The 19,855-nt window shown below is 31.8% G+C and overlaps 1 protein-coding gene across 1 annotated transcript in view; it reads left to right on the top strand.

The window, feature by feature from the left end:
- Nucleotides 1-19,855, top strand: part of LOC145277871 (coatomer subunit delta-like) — a 49,511-nt gene that overhangs the window by 4,206 nt on the left and 25,450 nt on the right. The window contains exon 2 of the mRNA XM_080129839.1: nt 19,272-19,311. Coding sequence (XP_079985965.1) covers nt 19,272-19,311 — 40 coding nt within the window. The remainder of the gene's footprint in view (nt 1-19,271; nt 19,312-19,855) is intronic.

Below are 19,855 nucleotides of genomic sequence, written 5' to 3'. Positions count from 1 at the left end.
AATACAGGATGGGGTATAAAAATATTTCTCATTTGGAGTGACGACCACAGTGCTCGACCGCTGCAGTAAAGGTGGGAAAAGTCTTGATCTGTTGTATTATCTTCATCAATTATTACAATTTCTCTATTGATGGAGTGTTGAAGGAAATGTTTCCTGCACGTTGGATCTCTTTACAGAGAAACAAAGGGTGGTTGGCAATGCCACCAGGTTTAAGTTTGTGATTCTTTTGAGGGTACCACAAGGAAAGTATTCATCCTCAAACTATTGAAGATTTGAAGGAGATAGACCCAATTCAATGTGAGATGATACAGTGAGTCATGGAGAACTTTCAAAAATGCCTTAATCATTGTAATGCCAACAGTAATTGTCATTTGTTTAATATCATTATTTCTTGTTTGTTTTCACTAGTGAGTTCACACTTATTAAGGCTAAAAGCCATTCAAGATTAAAGGTTAAGACATGGATGGATTGTGAGTTGAATGATTAAGAATGTTATGTGAGGATTGGAAATGAATGAATGAGATGAACAAGCTTTGATTACTTATGAAGACAGTTTATTGAAGATGATCATGTTTTGTAGCCTGCAGTTCCATAGTATGAGTTCCACAGATCGAAAGTATTTGGAAAGAAACTATGCTCATGGAAGTTCTGTTTGATGTTAGTTGTGTGTAGGAAAATAAAAACAAAGTTTGTTGCAATGCTGATAGTTACCAGTTCTTGTTTTGAATGTCTTACAGGAGCTCAGTCGAGCACTAGCAGTGTCAGAAACAGAAATTTCGTGAAAATAGCGAATAATTCCACCCCATCTTTCCAAGCTTATAACTCCTCGAAAAATGCAATTCAAGCCCTAATTTTTTTTTTCAATTAAAGGAGCAAGGACCAAGATTTCATTAAAAAAAAAAAAAAAAAAAAAGTGTTTTTTTTTTTTAAAAAGGTTTTAAACTTCGGACTTTACAGGTAAAATTCTAAAAGAACACTATGTTTTTTTTTGTTTTAAATTTGAATATATTATGTATTGACCTTTTCTCTTCAATTTGTCAGTAAATAATTATGTACTTATCGGGTTCTAAATTTATTATTAGACATTTACAAAATGGGAGGCGTGAATTATTCGACCCCCTGTCTTTCCAAGCTTATAACTCCTCGAAAAATGTAATTCAAGCCCTAATTTTTTTTTCAATTAAAGGAGCAAGGACCAAGGTTCCATTAAAAAAAAAAAAAAGAAAAAACAAATAACGTGGTTTAAAAAAAAGGTTTTAAACTTCAAACTTTACAGGTAAAATTCTAAAAGAACACTGTTTTTTTTTTTTAAATTTGAATATACTATGTATTGACCTTTTCTCTTCAATTTGTGAGTAAATTAATTATTTACTTTCGGGTGACTAAATTAAGTATTTACTTTTTAATAGACACTTAAAAATTGGGATGGGGGGGGTTCGTGAATTTAAAAAAAAAACGTTTGTCTAAAATATTATATTCGATTTATTGGAAAGAACATAAAATTTCACATTGACCCTGAAAATATCGTTAAAATAGAATCAATAGAAAAATTTTGATAGATTTTTAAAATTTAAAAATTGAAAAATATTGAGTTTAAAAATTGAAAAATATTGAGTTCGGAAAATTCATTACTGTTTTAAAAAAAAAAAAAATATTTCTATTACTTTTAAAACAACTGTAATAGTTTATTTTGGAAGTATAATCCATAAAGAAAATAAATAACCCACTTTTAACAGAGAAATTCCGAGAATTTTATATTGTATTCGCAGTTTCGTGTTAGGGGTGTCAAATTCCTACAAAAATTCTGATACTGCTAGTCGAGCACTATAAAATATAACTATTTTTTGTTTGTCATTAATATATATATATATATATAATTATGATAATCCAATTTATTGTATTAAATTCTATACTAGTTCTATTTAGGTGATCATTGTCATCAAACATATGTGGTTCTTTAAGTCGTCTTACTGTCCACCATTCTTTTCTGTATAATTCTTACTTCGTTCCATAACAGTAGATGGTTTCTCTTTTTCCTCTATATATGGTCGCCATACTCAACTATTCAATATCTCCACACATTACAGCATTCTTGTATTCTTCTAACCTTGCTTTTAGTAGGTGACATGTTTCATCGACGTATATTTTTCTGTTATAACTTTTTCCATAGGGGGCTTAATTGACACAAGATACTTTTGAAGAGTTACGTTAGTCCTGAATATTGTCCTGATATCATATGGATAAACTATTCTTTGAATTTTTTCAGGCAAGTCCCTCATGTATAGTATACAAACTGTGACAAGTTTTCAGGTGGTGTGCTTGGATGTTTGATCCAGATTTCTTGGAACTGGTGTCATGCTTTCTGGATAGTTGTTTCAGCAGAGGGTTTCTCTTAAACTATTCATTTTCTCTTGATATTTATTGCTGTTACATGTTATTTTTGCTCGATGTAGATGATTCCTTTCTTTACATTGATATTATATAGACGGTGAGTTGAAGTTAATATATTGTCCAGTGATACACTTGAAGAAGGTCAAAGGTTACATGTGCTGAAATGCTATGAAAATAACATTCAAGATTAGAATAACAGTTCGAATGGTACCAATTATCAATCCTCATTTAAGAAATTCTGAAACATAAATCTGATAAGAATAGGTTTTCTGATTTTGGAACATTTTTATTCCTATATATTTATATATATATATATATATATATATATATATATATATATATATATGCGCGTTGGTTGTCCTAGTAATGGTTGGAAGTAGTTATAATGCACATTTTGTTTTTCATTGGTCATGAAAATTGAATAACCAAAGATTATAATTAATTTGAAATATCTGTCTTACAAGGTAAATTGCATAATTACTGTGGAATTTATTTTTAACTCTTGATAATAAATAAAAGAAATAACTGATGTATTAAGGTTTACTGAGTATCAGGTGATGATTAAAATTCTCATAAATTACACAAAATATTGAAACATAAAAAGGAAGTAACATTAAAGAAATTGCTTTACGACTTTTGTAAGTTTAGTGATGCAGTGATGAGTTGAAATATTGAAACAGTTTTACAAAATCAATCAACGTATTTGATTGTCTTCATTTTTGTCTTTCATTTTATCGAATTTGAAAATTGGGTCAGTGTTCAAAATTGATGTATACATATTTCTCTCTTTATTGAAAATGTTTCTGTATTTTTACAAAGGAAGGAAAATAGTTTAAACCAGTAAGTTTTTTGTATAGTGTGTAAACAGTCATTAAGGAAAGATGTCTCTCAATTTTAAGAATCAAAAGTGCAGACATTTTAAAAAGTTTTTTCTATATTCAAAAGTGATTTTAAAAAAAAAATTTGAGCAAAGCTATTATGGATATTTTGTAATCCTGACCTGGCGCAACATTCACCCTATGCAAGTCAAACCAGCTTCATTTGAAGGGAGTTTTCAGGTAATATTATATTGATCAAACTTGGATGGGTTTGTTTTCATAATTTGTTCTATCAGTATCACTTTGATGAACCTATCTTTCACTTTGATATCAGTCGAGGAAACCTAATAAGCCACACATCTTCATCGTTAGCTCATTCTTAGTGTTGTAGCTGTATGTATTGGTGTTTCATTCCATTCACACAAAGAAGTCAAAAAAAGGAGTTGCTGTTAGCCAAGCTGGAAAGCCAGATATTAAGTGAAGTGTTGTCAACAAAGCCACATCTTCCGACTATATGACAGGGTGTTGCATTTTGTTGTCGCACATATCCCCTACTTGCAGCTATCTTGTTAATCCAGAGTTTTAGTATATCACTCAAAAAACAGATGTAGCTATTAGTCTCAGTCTCTCAGAGAAAAAGTGAGATAGCCTTACTTCCACTACTATTGAGACTAAAATCATGCTTGTTGCTGGAATCTGCACAATTCTACATACTTTAGTCGCTTTCTTTGCCTTTGACAAAAATTATTCTTCCTTGATGAAATGTAACAAATGTACACATGGAGCACTAACCTAATGGGTTTTTCATTTACACTTTTCGCCATTGCAATGGCTGGTATTGACTTACTGGGTTCAGTGTTAATGATCTGAACTTCAGTGAAAACATTCTGATAATGTTAGATTGCATGTGTTTTTCCAGCATAGATTCTGAAGAATACTGATATGTATGTTCAAAATTGTCCATGCAAAAACAAAAAAACTTCAAAATAAAGTTTACTGTTTTATTAAAACAAAGTAAAAAAAAGTCTTGCATTCTTCATCTAAACATACTTAGTGTAAACATACTTAGTGTAAACATAGGCATAAAAGTAAAGTTTATTTTGTAACATTGTCCATTTGTAGCTTTGGCAACTATCATTCATCCTTTCATTCATTTTCAAGTATATATATATATATATATATATATATATATATATATATAACCTACATTTGCTCCAAACAAGCATGTTGTAAGAGGAGGTAGAACAAATTGGGGGCCTCATCCATAGGGGTATCCTAAGTGGGGAGTTGTGCAATGAGATGTCTGTTCATATTACATTTAAATTTTTGTATGTTGGTACAATCAGAAAAACAGGAAGCAGGGAGGGAATTCCAAAGTTTTGCAGTTTGAGGAAAAATTTATTAAAGTAGAACATTTTTCCAGCATCTTAAGTTCTCTCCAGTGAAAGAGTGGAATTTAGCTGATTATCGAGTGTATTTACATTGAGAGGGTTCCAGAGCAGCATCGGGGCTGTATTTATTTGCTTCCCCACTGAGCAAATTAGACATAAGGCCGTTTTTTAATGTGGATAGAGGGGGGGGGGGTAAGGGAAAAGGGGACCAGCTCCTGAGAGGTGGGAAATGGGAGCTGGATATTGAAGGCCATTTGATGTATAAGGTCGCCCCTACATGGACCAAAAGATTGCCACAAGGGCAATGGTCTTTGATTGCAGCATCTGCTGGAACAGATGGTATTTATTTGCTCCCCCACCGAGCAAATTAGGCACAAGGCCGATTTTTAATGTGAGGAGTGAAGGGGAAATGGGGACCAACTCCCCGGGGAGTAGGGGAGTTGGATAGTGACAATTGGTATGAAGGGTTGCCCCTACATTGACCAAGGTCTTATATGTGAGGTTGCCCACACATATGGTCTTTGCTTGCAGTATCTGCCGGAACAGATGGTATTTATTTGCTCCCCCACCGAGCAAATTAGGCACAAGGCCGATTTTTAATGTGAGGACTGAAGGGGAAATGGGGAACAACTCCCCGGGGAGTAGGGGAGCTGGATAGTGACAATTGGTATGAAGGGTTACCCCTACATTGACCAAGGTCTTATATGTGGGGTCGCCCCACATATGGTCTTTGCTGGCAGTATCTGCCGGAACAGATACTACACTTTGATCTTGGCCCAAAGACCACAAACTAGTTCAGATATGCAACATTTCAGCGATTGGGCAGAGGTTGGAACTTGGTTAGATTAGAGACTCGATTTTACATTTTATCCAAGAAGGATAAACTAGTGGTTGGTGCACCAGGCCAGATGTGGCAACAATACTTCATGCATTGGCAGATAGTGGCTTTGCAGAGATATAAGATAGTGACAGGTGTGAGAGAAGTTTCTTAGCATGGTAAACGTATGTTCACTTTCTTTACAGCAACCTTGGCAGTATCTTTTATGTAGTTATTCAAATTCATATTACCTGTAAGTATTAGGCTAAGGAGTTTGAATGTTACATTTTTAGATATGGTACTATTAACCATGGTAATTGGTGGTTGGAAAGATTTCTTATTGCTAAAGGAAAAAGCTTTGTCTTAGTAGCATTAAATGTTACCATTCATTTGTCTCCATTCAACCAGACTGGCAGTCATTTTCTAAAGATGAAGTCATTTGCTTTGGTATGTGTGCATTAATTTTACCCACATAGAAAATAGAGGATAGTGTCATGAGCAAATAAGACATAATTTCATCAAGGAGGTTGTTTTTGAAGATCAGAAAAATAAAAGGTCCTAAGATCAACCTGTTCAGATGAACGAGGACAACTTCTGATATCTTGAATGAATTCAACCTATGTCTACAATGATTCTTGGTTCACTATTATATCATAATATTCAGATGTGTAAACGACGTTCATTCAAGTATATTTCATTGCTGTTTAATATGGTATTGTTTGACAACTGGGTATGTATAAAAAAAGTATGAGTCAAAAAAAAAAAAAAAAAAATCGAAATTCCAAAACGTTTTCATGTTTTTTACCTTAACAAATTTATCTTAAAAATTGTTTGCAAGGCTTTGTGCATGGTTAACAGATAAGCATGAATATTATATTCAGGCTTATTTGTTAACCATGCACAAAGCCTTGAATATTTATTAGTAGTATTTTTTCATTTAATCTTCCTTTATTCCTAAAATTGTAAATATTAATACAATGGCATAGAATTTCTTTTTTCCATCTTTAATGTGAAAAATCTTTTTTAAAAAGAAAAAAAAAGAATTTTAATGAATTTTTAAAATACTATTTAATGATTTCTTCATTATGAAATGAAGAAATATGCATTTCAGTTTATTCAGAAACAAGTCAGCCATTTTAATAACTATACATAGATACCTTTATGTTATGTATTTTTAAAAAGTTTTTTACGATTAATCAGTTATATTTGTCAGTTAAAAATGAAATAAAATCTTGATAAAATTAAGTCCATCAGAAAACATTTTGGTCATTTCATAAAGAAGCCAGTCATTTTAATCTTTGCTTAACAATAGTTGATAAAAATAAATTACTTAGTGACCCCTTGAACTTCAAAAGGTATTTGGAAGAATTTAGATTTAATTCTCCAAATCCTATTAATATCCTTAAATACTCCTTGGACAACTAGTTAAATATAAAACTTATTGCACTTTTTTTTTTTTTTTAATTTTTTTTTTAATAAAATTTTAATTTTCATGGACAATCTGTTTGCTCTATGGCTTTTGTTTAATCATTACTCATTTATTGAATGGACAAATGTATTCTCATAATTTATATTCGTTGTAGATAATAATTTTACTTATATTCTGCCAAGTGTTCAACCAAATATAATTTGTAGGTATGCTTCTTTTTCTTATTTTGTCATGTTGAATAGTATTGATTTTTACACTAGGTATTGATTTACCCGTTTTTAAGAGTTAGTTATGTAGATTATATCTGGATGAACTATTTTTCTTTTTATAAAGTAAACGCTAACCCCATATATTGTAGCTGCTATAATCTTTAAAAAGAATTCTCTAGCATTTATTGACTGTGGTGGTCATGGTATCAAACAACTTTTTCTCTCTCTCTCTCTCTTTTTTTTATCCCTTAAAATATCAGTGTATTTTACTTGAATGTCTCGAGAGATTAAACTAATTTAAATTGGTACAAAAAAGCACTATTGAAGAATACAATAAGGTTTTACTTTGTAATATAATTTTAGAGTTAAGTATAGTATCTGAAGATGGATGCTGTTGCATTTCGGAACTCAGAGGAAGATCATGTGAAGTCTATATCTGTTATTTGTTTTTGTTTGCAATACTTTTTGAATGAATTCAATTATTTATACAAAAATGCATTTTTACCTAAATGTAAGTTGGAAATAATTTTTCCCTTTGACCAATTTGGTACCCTCAAATGGGGAGCGGCATATATATTGTTTTAAAAATATAATTATCCACTGACATGTCATTCGTTGTCCACAACTCATCAGAGTGGCTAAATCTAGCGAGATTCGAAATGGGAATCCCATGATAAGAACCCTAAACCTCTACCACACGGCAAACCTCGCACAACTGCTGGATGTATCCCGCTTTATGTAGATGTTGTTTATTTCTTTTTGTTTGCGATACTTTTTTACTGAATTCGATTATTACCAACTCACATTTAGGTAAAAATGCACTTTCGTATAAATAATTGAATTCATTCAAAATGTATCTGAGTTGTAGACGACGTAACACGTGTTGGTGGATAATTATATTTTAAAAACTATATATATATGGACACTTAAAATCCCTCTTTATATAATTGAAGCAACTCAAAATAATGAAACAGCTCCAAAGATAAGTTCTTTAAAATATATATTTTATATTTATATGTGGTTCCTTTTTGAAGTAATGTTAAGTCAAATGAAATACTCAAACTGTCATCAACTCCAGCCCAAAAGGCCAACAATGTCTATTCTCACTCTCCAAATTAAAAGCCTGTATATAACAAGTAGTGTATTGGGAAAGCTAAGTTTATGAATAAAGTTTCATAACTTTTATAATTGTAGATTTCAGTTTTTTCTTTTTAATCTTTCATAAGTGCTTTGACTTTATAATGGATATTATATTATTAATTCTCAATGTAATTGAAAGATTTGTATTATATTAGCATTACAAGTTGATTTTTTTCTGTTTAGATAATTATTTTATCAACTTGCATGAAAAGATCTATGTAAAAGATGCTTAAAACCGTTTGAATTATGCAAATACCATCAGTAGTTTAAAAGTTATGAGAATTTTAATTGCCAAAATTTAGGCTTTTCTGTGGACATTTTTCTTTCGAAACTTCCAAATTTCAAGAAATTCAGTAATTTCGCCACCATTTATTTATTTTTCAAGCTATTCTCATGAAACTTGGCACTCTTATGTAAAATTGTGTGCTCTTTCTGATTATGCAGTCAAATCTGATGTATCTCTTTACCATAAGCCATGAATTATAAATTCAGATGTACAAATTTCAATTTTTTTTTTTTTTTAAACTGGTCCATGGTATCATACGTTGGTGTCTATTTATGAACAAAAGTAAGTATTATAGTAGTATTTAAATATAGCTTTATTGAGAATAGGCATTTTCCTGCCTCCTCACCAAAGGAGAGCTTAATCTTGGGCTTGGTCATTGAATGTCTAAAGAGCATTCATGGCCGGTATTTACTACTTCCCTCAAAGAAAAAGAATGGAGTATATATGAATTAATCTCAGAAATAAATCGAAGAAAATTTTTCATATAGATTTTGGATTTCTGTAAAAGATGGGAATTCCCATAGTCGACCAGAACTTATGCATTTGGGGACCAGTCCAATTTTCAATTTTGTAAATCCTCTCTATCTGACCCAAAATATACCCCTATTTTCTGAGATGCAACCATAAATCATACTCTACATGAATCCTCGATGTAACTTTCACAGTACCAGGATACCAGGAATCCTGATAAGCAACAACTATATATTCACCAGTTGATGGTAATTTTTGTCATTTCTATTCTGTTGTTTTACTGAAAATTCAATTATGTAAACAAAGAAATAAAACGGTCATTTTTTTTACCTTGTTTCCATCTTAACATTTAAAATGATTATTTCTATAGGTTTTAGGGTATGCTGAAGACGAATATGGCATTTAAATTTTCTGCAAATAAGTAGTTTTATGGATATTAAGCAATGTCATTTCTTATGTTATCGCTGGTGGCCATCTTGGTACACACAAGCGCAACCCTGAGAAACTGCACAAACGCGCATATCAAGATGACCACCAGCAATAACGTAAGAAATGACATTGCTTAATATCCGAAAAGCTACTTATTTGCGGAAAATTTATGTGATATTCGTTTTCAGCATACTCGAAAACCTTTAAAGGTAGTCATTTTAAAGAAAAATATTAAGGTGAAAACAAGGTAAAAATTTACAAAATGCATCGCAATGAAATTCTTTATTGAACCGCCTAATTGTTGTTATTATTATAATAATAATAATTTAGATATTTAGATATCCTCAGTTAAAAAGAAAATGGTCTTTACAATGAGTTAAAAATAAATTCAAGTTTCACAATATCTTTTTTATTTAATTGTTAGATGAAAGTATAGTTAACAAAACGCCCTTCCTTCCCCATGTTAAGAATGGGTTTCTAAATAATAAATAAAATATTAAAAAAGGATGTGTCCTCTATAGTATCAGATCTGACCGAATGGTTAATTGTAGGCATAGACCAATTCATACCATCTAAAAAATTTCAACAAAAACCTAACAGCCAGCCATGGTTCTCCCCAGAATGTGCTGCTGCTATCGCGCACAGAAATCACTTTTTCCATAGCTAACAATGTAATAGATGCACTGAAACTAAAGCTGCTTTCAGGTCTGCCAGCAACCACTGTAAAAGAGTAATAAAAAATGCAAGAGAGCTATATGCCCAGTCTGTTAAATCCAAGGTAGCTGATCAGCGGCTTGGATCCCACCAGTTTTGGAAAATAACAAATAAGATCCTGAACAGAAGTGTGCGTTCTATACCAACCATTATCAATGGACCAGAGGTCATCTCGTCAGCGTCAGACAAGGCCAAACTATTTGCAAAGAACTTTGCAGCTAATTCTACCCTATGCGACGAAGGCCATCAACTCCCCATATTTCCTCCTATAACACAGAACAAGCTGGGTAGCATACAAATATCCGTGCATGAGGTCGCCAAGCTAATAAAGAACCTAGATTCCAGTAAAGCAACTGGTCCTGATGGCATCCCAATTATAGTGTTAAAAAAGCTTCAACCAGAACTTGCTCCCATACTTACGAAACTATTTAAGCGCTGCCTTAAGGAGAAGTGCTTTCCGACTCCCTGGAAGACCTCATCAGTTTGCCCTGTATTTAAGAATTCAGGTGATAAGTCATTTCCCTCTCAGTACAGACCAATAAGTCTCCTGTGTGTTATGAGTAAGTTGCTGGAATCCATATTAAATAGAGAAATAGTCAACCACCTCAGCAGGAATAACCTTCTTAGTGACACACAATATGGTTTCCGTTCTGCAAGATCTACAGCAGATGTGCTGACGGTTATATCCCACAGGATAAGTGAATCTCTTGACAAAGGCTTTCTTTCTAGGGCAATTGCTCTTGACATATCAAAGGCCTTTGACAAGGTATGGCATAAGGGTCTACTTCACAAGATTTCCAGCTACGGTATAACGGGAAATGTTTTCTCAATCATTAAATCATTTCTCTCCGATAGGCTCATAAGAGTAGTGGTCGATGGACAAAAATCGGAGGCCTGCAATATAAATGCTGGAGTCCCCCAGGGGTCAATCCTGGGCCCAACTCTCTTCCTGATCTACATCAATGACCTCCCTAAACACATACTTAAATCATTCGTTGACATCTATGCTGATGACACAACCATCTACGGCAACACATCAAAGGCTGTAAATGACAAAGTTCTCTCTGATTCTCTCTCCTCTGATCTCGAGCGCGTGGTTCAGTGGGGGAAGATGTGGCTGGTTACCTTAAATGCATCCAAAACCAAACTCCTATCCTTACATTATCAACGCTCTGATCCCCAGCTGGCATCAATTGTGATGGATGGCTCTCGTCTGGGTGAGGCTCCGTGTTTTGACAAGCTTCTGGGTTTAACCTTTACTCCTGATCTGAAATGGAACACGTACATCAAGTCTGTTGCCAAGGTCGCTGGAAAGATGATGGGATCCTTCTACCGCTCCAGAAGATATCTCACTACTGATGCAATTCTCTATCTATATAAAAGCCAAGTACGTCCAAGGATGGAATACTGTTGCCATATCTGGGCAGGAGCTGCTAAAAACAGCCTATCCTGCCTTGACAGAGTACAAAATAGACTTCGTGGCTTAGTGGGGGATGCCCTTTTCTCTACCCTGCAACCTCTCTTCCACAGAAGAGACGTTGCGAGCCTGTCCTTGTTTTATCGTTATTTCCATGGCAGATGCTCGTCTGAACTCCAATCTCTGGTCCCCCCTCGCCAATCTTTCACGAGAAACACCCGTCTAGCTGAATCCACTGTGAAAAATTTCCCCCACTCTATATCTGTGCCTAAATCAAAACGCGGATTCCATGAACAAAGCTTCTTTCTTAGAACTGCACGCCTGTGGAACTCTGTTCCGTCTGCCTGCTTCCCTCCGGACTACAATTTGGATGTCTTCAAGTCCAATGTTAACAAATTCCTAATGAACCGCCCCCTTAAGTAAACACTTCAGCAAATCTCCTCACTGACTTTATGTACTTGCAATAACCCTTATCCCTGAGTGGCTTCCGGGCCTTGATAAGTGGTGATCACTGTGTAAAAAAAAAAAAAAAAATGTTATTATTTCAGCATGGTAGCATAAGTGCACAAGTACCTTTTTATTTGTTATATATTTGTTTTTTTTTGACCACTAAAAAACACAATTCTACCTTAAGTACAAATAAGAAGTTAAACGCATGTACTTAGTACATTTTGTTGTTTAACGCTTTTAGTGCATGTGTACTAAAAGCATTAAAAACAACAAAATAGTATTGTTTGGAAATCAAATTCGAAAAACTTGAAAATAATTTTTTTAAATTGACGAACTCAGAATAAAAAATGACTAGTCTAGTAAAACAGTTTTCTATTTTTAAGAGAATACTTTAGTCAGCTCAGCGCATGACGCGCTTAGCGACCGTTTTTTTGTAAGCGGATTTGATTTCTATAAAAGATAACATTTTAAATAAAATTCTGCGCAATTAATAATTATCAAATATTTACATATTATACATGAAAATAATTCTGAAACTATTATCTATATGAAAATGGATGATATATACTGATTTATCTTATCAATTTTGAAATATTCTTCGTCAACTTTGCTCGGTCGTAACTTTGCTTCCTGTAGTCGTAAAAAAAAAATCAAGCACCAGTAGAAATGGACTAGCAGTATCAGAAGTCGCCATTTAAAAAAGGAGTGAATAATATACTCGCCATCTTTCAAAGCTTATAACAATATGAATAATGTAATTTCAACCCTAATTTTTTGTTTCAATAAAACGAGCAAAGACCAACCTTTAATAAAAGGTTTTATCGAAAAATATACTATATTCTTTTTTTTTTTTTTTTTTAAATCGGTTTTCTTTATAAAAGATCTAATGAAATTCAATGAATTTTAACTTAATCTAAATATAATAAATATATATAAATTCAAAAAAATCACATGCCTATATAAAATACTAATCAATGGATGCTTCCATTCTTCATTTATGAGAATTTATCCATATTTATTATATCTTATATTCCATGTATTTATTTTTTAATTAAAAGAATTATTTTAAATAACCATTTGAAAAGACTGCCATTAGCCGGTGTTACCAAACTGATGTTTTCTTGTGTTTCTTTCTGTTTTGAAATACGAAGGGATAAAAGGGTTAGAAAACGTAAAAACAGCACATACGCGTAAGTGCATGAAAAATGTGTCACTGAAAAATTTTAATTTTAATAGACATTTCAAAATGGGGGGGGGTAATTTAAAAAGATGACACTTGTCAAGAATATTATATTCAGTTTATTGGAAAGAGCATAAAATTTCACATTGAACCTGAAAATATCGTAAGAATTGAACCATTAGAAAAACTTTGATAGATTTTAAAAATTGAAATTGAAAAAAATTTAACTTGTAAAATTAAATTGATTTCATTACGTAAAAAAAAATGGCTGCATGAACGTGCACAGGCACTTTGTAAACACTGTTTTTAAAAAAATAAAAAATATTTCTATTATTTTTTAAACAACTTTAATAGTTTATTTTGGAAGTATATTTCGTAAAGAAAATAAACAACCTACTTTAAAAAGAGAAATTACGATTTTTTTATATTTTATTCGTAGTTTTGTGTTAGGGGTGTCAAAAATTCCCCCAAAATTCTGACACACCTAGAGATGGACTTCTATGTTTATATAACCTGTAAAATTTCAGCCATGTCCAATCAAATTTAAACCCGCGCATATGTATCCAAACGTAATGTATAAAATGTAAACATTGAAAAAACTGTTTCCCATTTTGTTGTCATTTTTTACCGTTTTTTCATTTTTAACTTGGAGCATAAAAACATTGAACGCATAAGAGAAAAATAAATTAACATCATTGGAATGCTTATTTAATTCTCTTTCCATCAATATAATTTGTTTTTAAATTTACCAGCAAATAAAAAAGATATGACTTGTTGAAGCATATTAGGTATCTAATATTGCCGATGTCCATGAAAATACAGCATACGCTTGTAATGCTAAATATATTGGGTGTGTACTTAGAAATGTAAAAATATAAGTTTATAATTTCTAATATTTTCGGCTATAATATACATATGTACTTTCATAAATGTCGCCCACAGAATAGGTTCACATCAAGTTGAAAATTATATATAGCTTGAAGTCTTTGTTTTTCATGGTTAAATTTATATATTTTACAATATTGTCTATTAAAATTGGCAAATTCACTGAAATAAGCAATTTCATTAATTGAATATAAGATTCTCTTAAAATCTAATTGCTTTCTTCAATAAAACTTGTTCGTGTGTAAGAATACTGTTTAAAAAAAAAAAAAAATAAAAATAATCTCCAAAACTTAGAATATCCATCCTATGACAAAATGAATTCCGTCCTCTCATGATGACGAGCGGTTCTACGCATGCGTCAGATGACGTCATGACCTGATTTACTTTAAATAGTTGAAGAACTGACTGAATTTCATGTACATCGTGTTAGCTCAGTTGGTTAGAGCGTTGGGTCATTATCTAAACGTTTTGGGTTCGAATCGTGGTGTGAGATGTCTTTTTTTTTTTTTTTTTTTTTTTTTAATTTAAATATTGAACCAGTGTTATTTAAGCCATTTTTCACGTAACGTTCGTTTTTCTGTTTTTTTTTTTTTTTACTTCGCTTATTCTTAGGTTTTCATCAACACCCCCGATCGACCACACACACCCAAAAACACCCAGGTACCCACCGATTTTTTAAATTTTGATATCGAAACAGGTTTATTTAAGCTATTTTTCACATTTTTTTTTTTTTTTTTTTTTTTTTGGTTTTAACATTCGTTTTTCTGTTTTCTTTTTATGATTTTTACATTTAACATCGTTCGTTTGCCTTACGTTAGTTTTTTTTTTTTTTTCGATGTTTTGATACTTCCTCTCCCCTCCCCCTCCGCTTAAGTGTCTTCTTTTTTTACTTCGCTTATTCTTAGGTTTTCATTAACATCCCACTCCCTCCAAACACTCTGGCAACGCCGGGTACCCCCCCCTAGTCTATCTATAAATATAAAAGCGAAAATGTATGTATGTATGTATGTACGCTTTTCCTCGATGTCCACAAAAGGCTTCTTTCAGAGAAGCGCTTGCTCGCTTCGCAACTTCTTAAAACTTTTTATATCATCTATAAATTGTAATATCTCACAGTTAACCACGGAGCTCGCCTGTCTATTTAATTTTAATGACTTTCAAACGTTAATTATTCGACATTTCCTGCATCGGCACCCGTTACATTCGGTTTTCGGTATAAACAAAAAGCGAAACTCGACTCTAATCACAGGCCCAGAGCCAGTGATCTAACGTTTGGTCAATGTCGACTTCGTCATATCAGACGGTAGCTTTCATTTCGAGACGAGGGAGCGGGTTTTTAAAAACAAATAAACCCATTCATTGACCTCATTAAAAACTGTCCCGCACAAAATGCTAACTACTGAATAGCTATCGCCGTCACGTCAATCAAAAATGCGCACCTGTTTTTTTTTTGTTTTTTTTCACACTTTACTATTTTCCAACTGCGCGTCATCAAGGCTTTTTTTTTTATGGGCACCTGTTTTTTTTTTTTCACACACACCTACAAACACCCGGGCAACGCCGGGTACCCCTCACTAGTATATATATAAAAGCGAAAATGTGTGTATGTATGTATGCGTGTTTGTATGCCTCGCAAAAACTTTCGACACGGGTCACAGATTTTCACGAGATTGGTATCATTTTAAAGTTCCAACCTTCACCCGACAAATATCGAAAAATTGGCCAAAAACATTACTTTCTTCACCCTAAAATCATCAGTTTTCTACAGGGAGGGGTCAGCAAAAACCGTCCTCTCATGACAAGTTTGCTTCTACGCATGCGCAAATGGCGTTGGAACATGATTTAAAAAACGATCCAATTTTGTTGACATCGTCTTAGCTCAATTGCTTAGAGTGCAGCCTCATTATCTAAAGGTTTTGGGTTCGAATCGTGGTGTGAGGTGTCTTTTTTATTTTTTTTTCGATTTTTTAAATTTTAATATTGAAACAGGGTTATTTAAGCCAGTGTTTTTTTTTGGGGGGGGGGGTCAGATTTTTTAAAGAAGTTTTAAAGTTCGTTTTTCTGTTTTCTTTTTCCATCACATTCGCGTTTTATTTTTTTGTTTTTCCCATTTTTACATTTAACATCGTTCGTTTGTCACTTATGGAAATTTTCCATCTGTGTTCTTTAAAAACAAAATTTTGCTATTTAAATTGATTTTATCGATTACATAATATATCCAACCAGATATTTCTTTCAATAACAGAATTTTCCAGATATTGTTTATTTTCATTCGTTAATCAATAGAAATTATTATCTAATGATAATGCTATGTTGATTACAAATGCAAAATAATGTCTACACATCTACAATTATTGGGTAAGTAATTAGTCAATTTTTAATGAAAATGTTACTGGATATGAGAAAAAGGATAAATTGGTCATAGATTGGAAGTCAAATTCTAAAAGACATCCAATACATACCAACATGTAATGATCATATTTGGTTGAACATTTTACAGCTTTCACTTCCTAATAGACTCTTTCGTTCGTCGACAGTGATAACACTCTGCTGACAAACGTTCTCTGTAACTGACATTAGACTAAATATGATCAGACAATGTTTTTCGGGTTTTTTCATTAAATTCATCTCTGTATATAATTAGCAATACTAGACACCATAATGTTCAGCGCTGTACAAGGCACACACTGCTACTTAATTTGACACTCATAGTTTTTAAATCAGTAATAAGTACGTTTCTCCTACCTCCATCAAAATAAAACTTATATAACTGGATTCACAATAAAATTTACTGTAAAATGGTATTTCAATATTTTTGTTGTGATTTGTATATTCAAAGAAATCACTATTTAAATCCAACTATTAACGACAAAACCTGTCAGCATAGTATGCCCGCCGGCGGTAGATCACTTTTTGCAAATAAGTAGTCGGGGTATGTTCACATAAATACTCGAAGCAGAAGTTGTACACATCGACAACATTTCTAATTGTTTTAGCTAATCAGGAAAAAGAATTGTTTTTGCTATGGAATTTGAACACAACATGTACGTCTTTTCAGTCAAAGTTAGAATATCTCAGTTGATGCTTTGTAGTTCAAAGATAATTAAAGATAGAAACTGTGTTTAAACGCTATTTAATAGTGAATATATTAATTTCTTTTATCCTAAAATTTGAAAAGAATTGGATAAAAACTTTCTATACACAATGGAAGTAGTGACAGCCACATATAAACATGAGAATTTTTGTGTGCAAAGATGCACACAAGAAATCTGTAAATATCATCAACTAACTTATGAACATAAAGTATTCATTTTATTTTTGTTATTATTTAGAAAACTTAAGTTTTAATTATGGAGAGGAAAAGAATATTTTTTTGAAAAAGAATAACAGACAATGAACATTGTTTTTTTTTTCGTGTCGCAAATACATCTCAAACTTAATGCTTTGTAATACAAAGGTAAATAAAGATAGAAACTGTGTTCAAGCACTATTTAATAGCGAATATTTAGCATTACAAGCGTATGCTGTATTTTCGTGGACATTGGCAATGTTACATACCTAATGTGCTTCAACAAGTCATATCTTTTTTATTTGTTGGTCAATTTTTAAAAGAATTATATTGATGAAAAGAGAATAGAATAAGCATTCCAATGATGTTAATTTATTTTTCTTTTATGTGTTCAATGTTTTTATGCTCCAAGTTAAAAATCAAAAAACGGTAAAAATTGACGACAGCAAAAAGGGAGACTGTTTTTCCAATGTTTACATTTCATACGTTACAATTGGATACACATGCGTGGGTCAAATTTAATTGGATATCACTGAAATTTTACAGGACCATAGAAGTCCATCTCTACTGGACTTTGATTTATATTTTTACAACCACAGGAAGCAAAGTTACAACTGAGCAAAGTTGACTAAGAATATTTCAAAATTGATAAGATAAATCGGTATATCATCCATTTTCATATAAATAAGTTTCAGAATTATTTTCAGGTATAATATGTAAATATTTGATAATTATTAATTGTGCGGAAATTTCTTTAAAATGTTATCTTTTAAAGAAATTACAGAATATAGAATTTAACGGGGAAAATGGCTCACTATGCGGTAATATGCTGACCAGCGCTGAGCTGCCTACAGTCTGTATTAACAAGTTTCGTTTGTATTCTCTTAAAAATAAACTTTGTTTTTTTCTGCTTTCAAAATGTAAAAGTTGCATTTTTTTATTCTGAATTTGTCAATTTAAAAAAAATTATTCTCAAGTTTTTCAAATTTGATTTCCAAAGAATACGGAGCCAAAACTATTTTGTTGTTTTTAACGCTTTTAGTACAATGTAATAAAAGCTTAAAAAAAATATGAAAATGAGTTTTTGTTATGATATTTATAACTTCTTACTTGTACTTAAGGTAGAATTGTGTTTTTTAGTCGTCAAAATATATATATATATATATATATATATATATATATAAAAACAAATAAGATACTTGTGCACTTATGCTACCAGGCTGAAATAATGTTATTATTTAGAAACCCATTCTTAACATGAGGAGGGAAGGGTGTTTTGTTAACTATTCTGTACTTTCACCTAAAAATTAAATAAAAAAAAAAGATTGTGAAACTTGAATTTAATTCGAAAATACTATTTGAAAAAATAGCACGATAACATAAGTGCATAAGCACCCACATAAATATTACCAAAGACAAGATAAGTTTTTTATGTAGAGATTGTATTTAAAACAAGAAAATAATTTTTATTCATAAAACTCACTGTAGGTTGTTAGATTTTATTGCTTTTTTTAAAAATTTTGTTTTCCATTGTAATTAGTATTTTGTAAAGGTTGTTATTTTTTTATTTTTATTTTTTTTTCCTAGTGTTTTTAAATTTGATCGGTGATCAGCATATTCTAGCAGTTTACGTCAATTGCCGGTCAAGCCCGACCCAACATCATGTAAATCTGGTGTGCAAAGTGCAAAAGTACCAAAAAATGTTTTGTTGCAAAACTAAAATAAAAGTAATACTCTCGAGCAATGCCAGATCAGAATAGCTAGTTATGAACAAAAGATCAGTTTTTTTTTTTTTTTTTTTTTTTTTTTTAGCATTATGCACCCCACCTTTTTATATATATATATATATATATATATATATATATATATTCTCCTCAGAAACACTAAATATTTTCTGGTGTTTGGTTTTTGTTTTTATTTGTTCTTTTACTAACTTTTGTATTTTTTATTCTTAGGTTCTCTTGGCAGCAGCTGTGTGTAATCGAACTGGGAAAGGTAAGGTTCAAGTTTAACATATTTTTGCAATCAAGTTATAATACTGTTTTTTTTTGTTTGTTTTTTTTCCAGTGATAATTATTATAAATTTGCGTACATTTTTTTTTTTTTTTAAATTTTTTATATTGTTCTACAGTTTTGTTTGTGATTTGCTCCCTTATATCATTCCTGTACAAACTACGATCATTGATGCTAAGTGGCCAGTTAATTTAATCTAAAAAAAAAAACTTTAAAATAGTTTAATATTTTAATTGACTGTCATGGGCACTAATAGAACAATAGTTGGGTCATTGTGGACTAATAGAACAGTAGTTGGGCTATTGTGAACACTGACAGAGCAATGTTAAGACTGTCTATGATGCTGACAGCAACGGTCGAATGGTGTCGTCTGATGCTGACAGATCAACAGACAGATCTTTTCAGACACTAAAGTGATAATCTGAGGGAGCTAGTTTAGGAAAATATGCAGAAATGGGCAAGATTTCCTAACCAAATTCTCCTAGGAGATCTTTTGTTAGTACAGCTGTTTAAGGAAAGGCGTTAT

This window comes from Euprymna scolopes, chromosome 6, assembly GCF_053919585.1.
Source record: "Euprymna scolopes isolate OS-2025 chromosome 6, ASM5391958v1, whole genome shotgun sequence".
NCBI classification, from domain to species: Eukaryota; Metazoa; Mollusca; class Cephalopoda; order Sepiida; family Sepiolidae; genus Euprymna; species Euprymna scolopes.
Note: the sequence above shows the minus strand (reverse complement) of the source record. Positions and strands in the feature narration are given on the sequence as shown.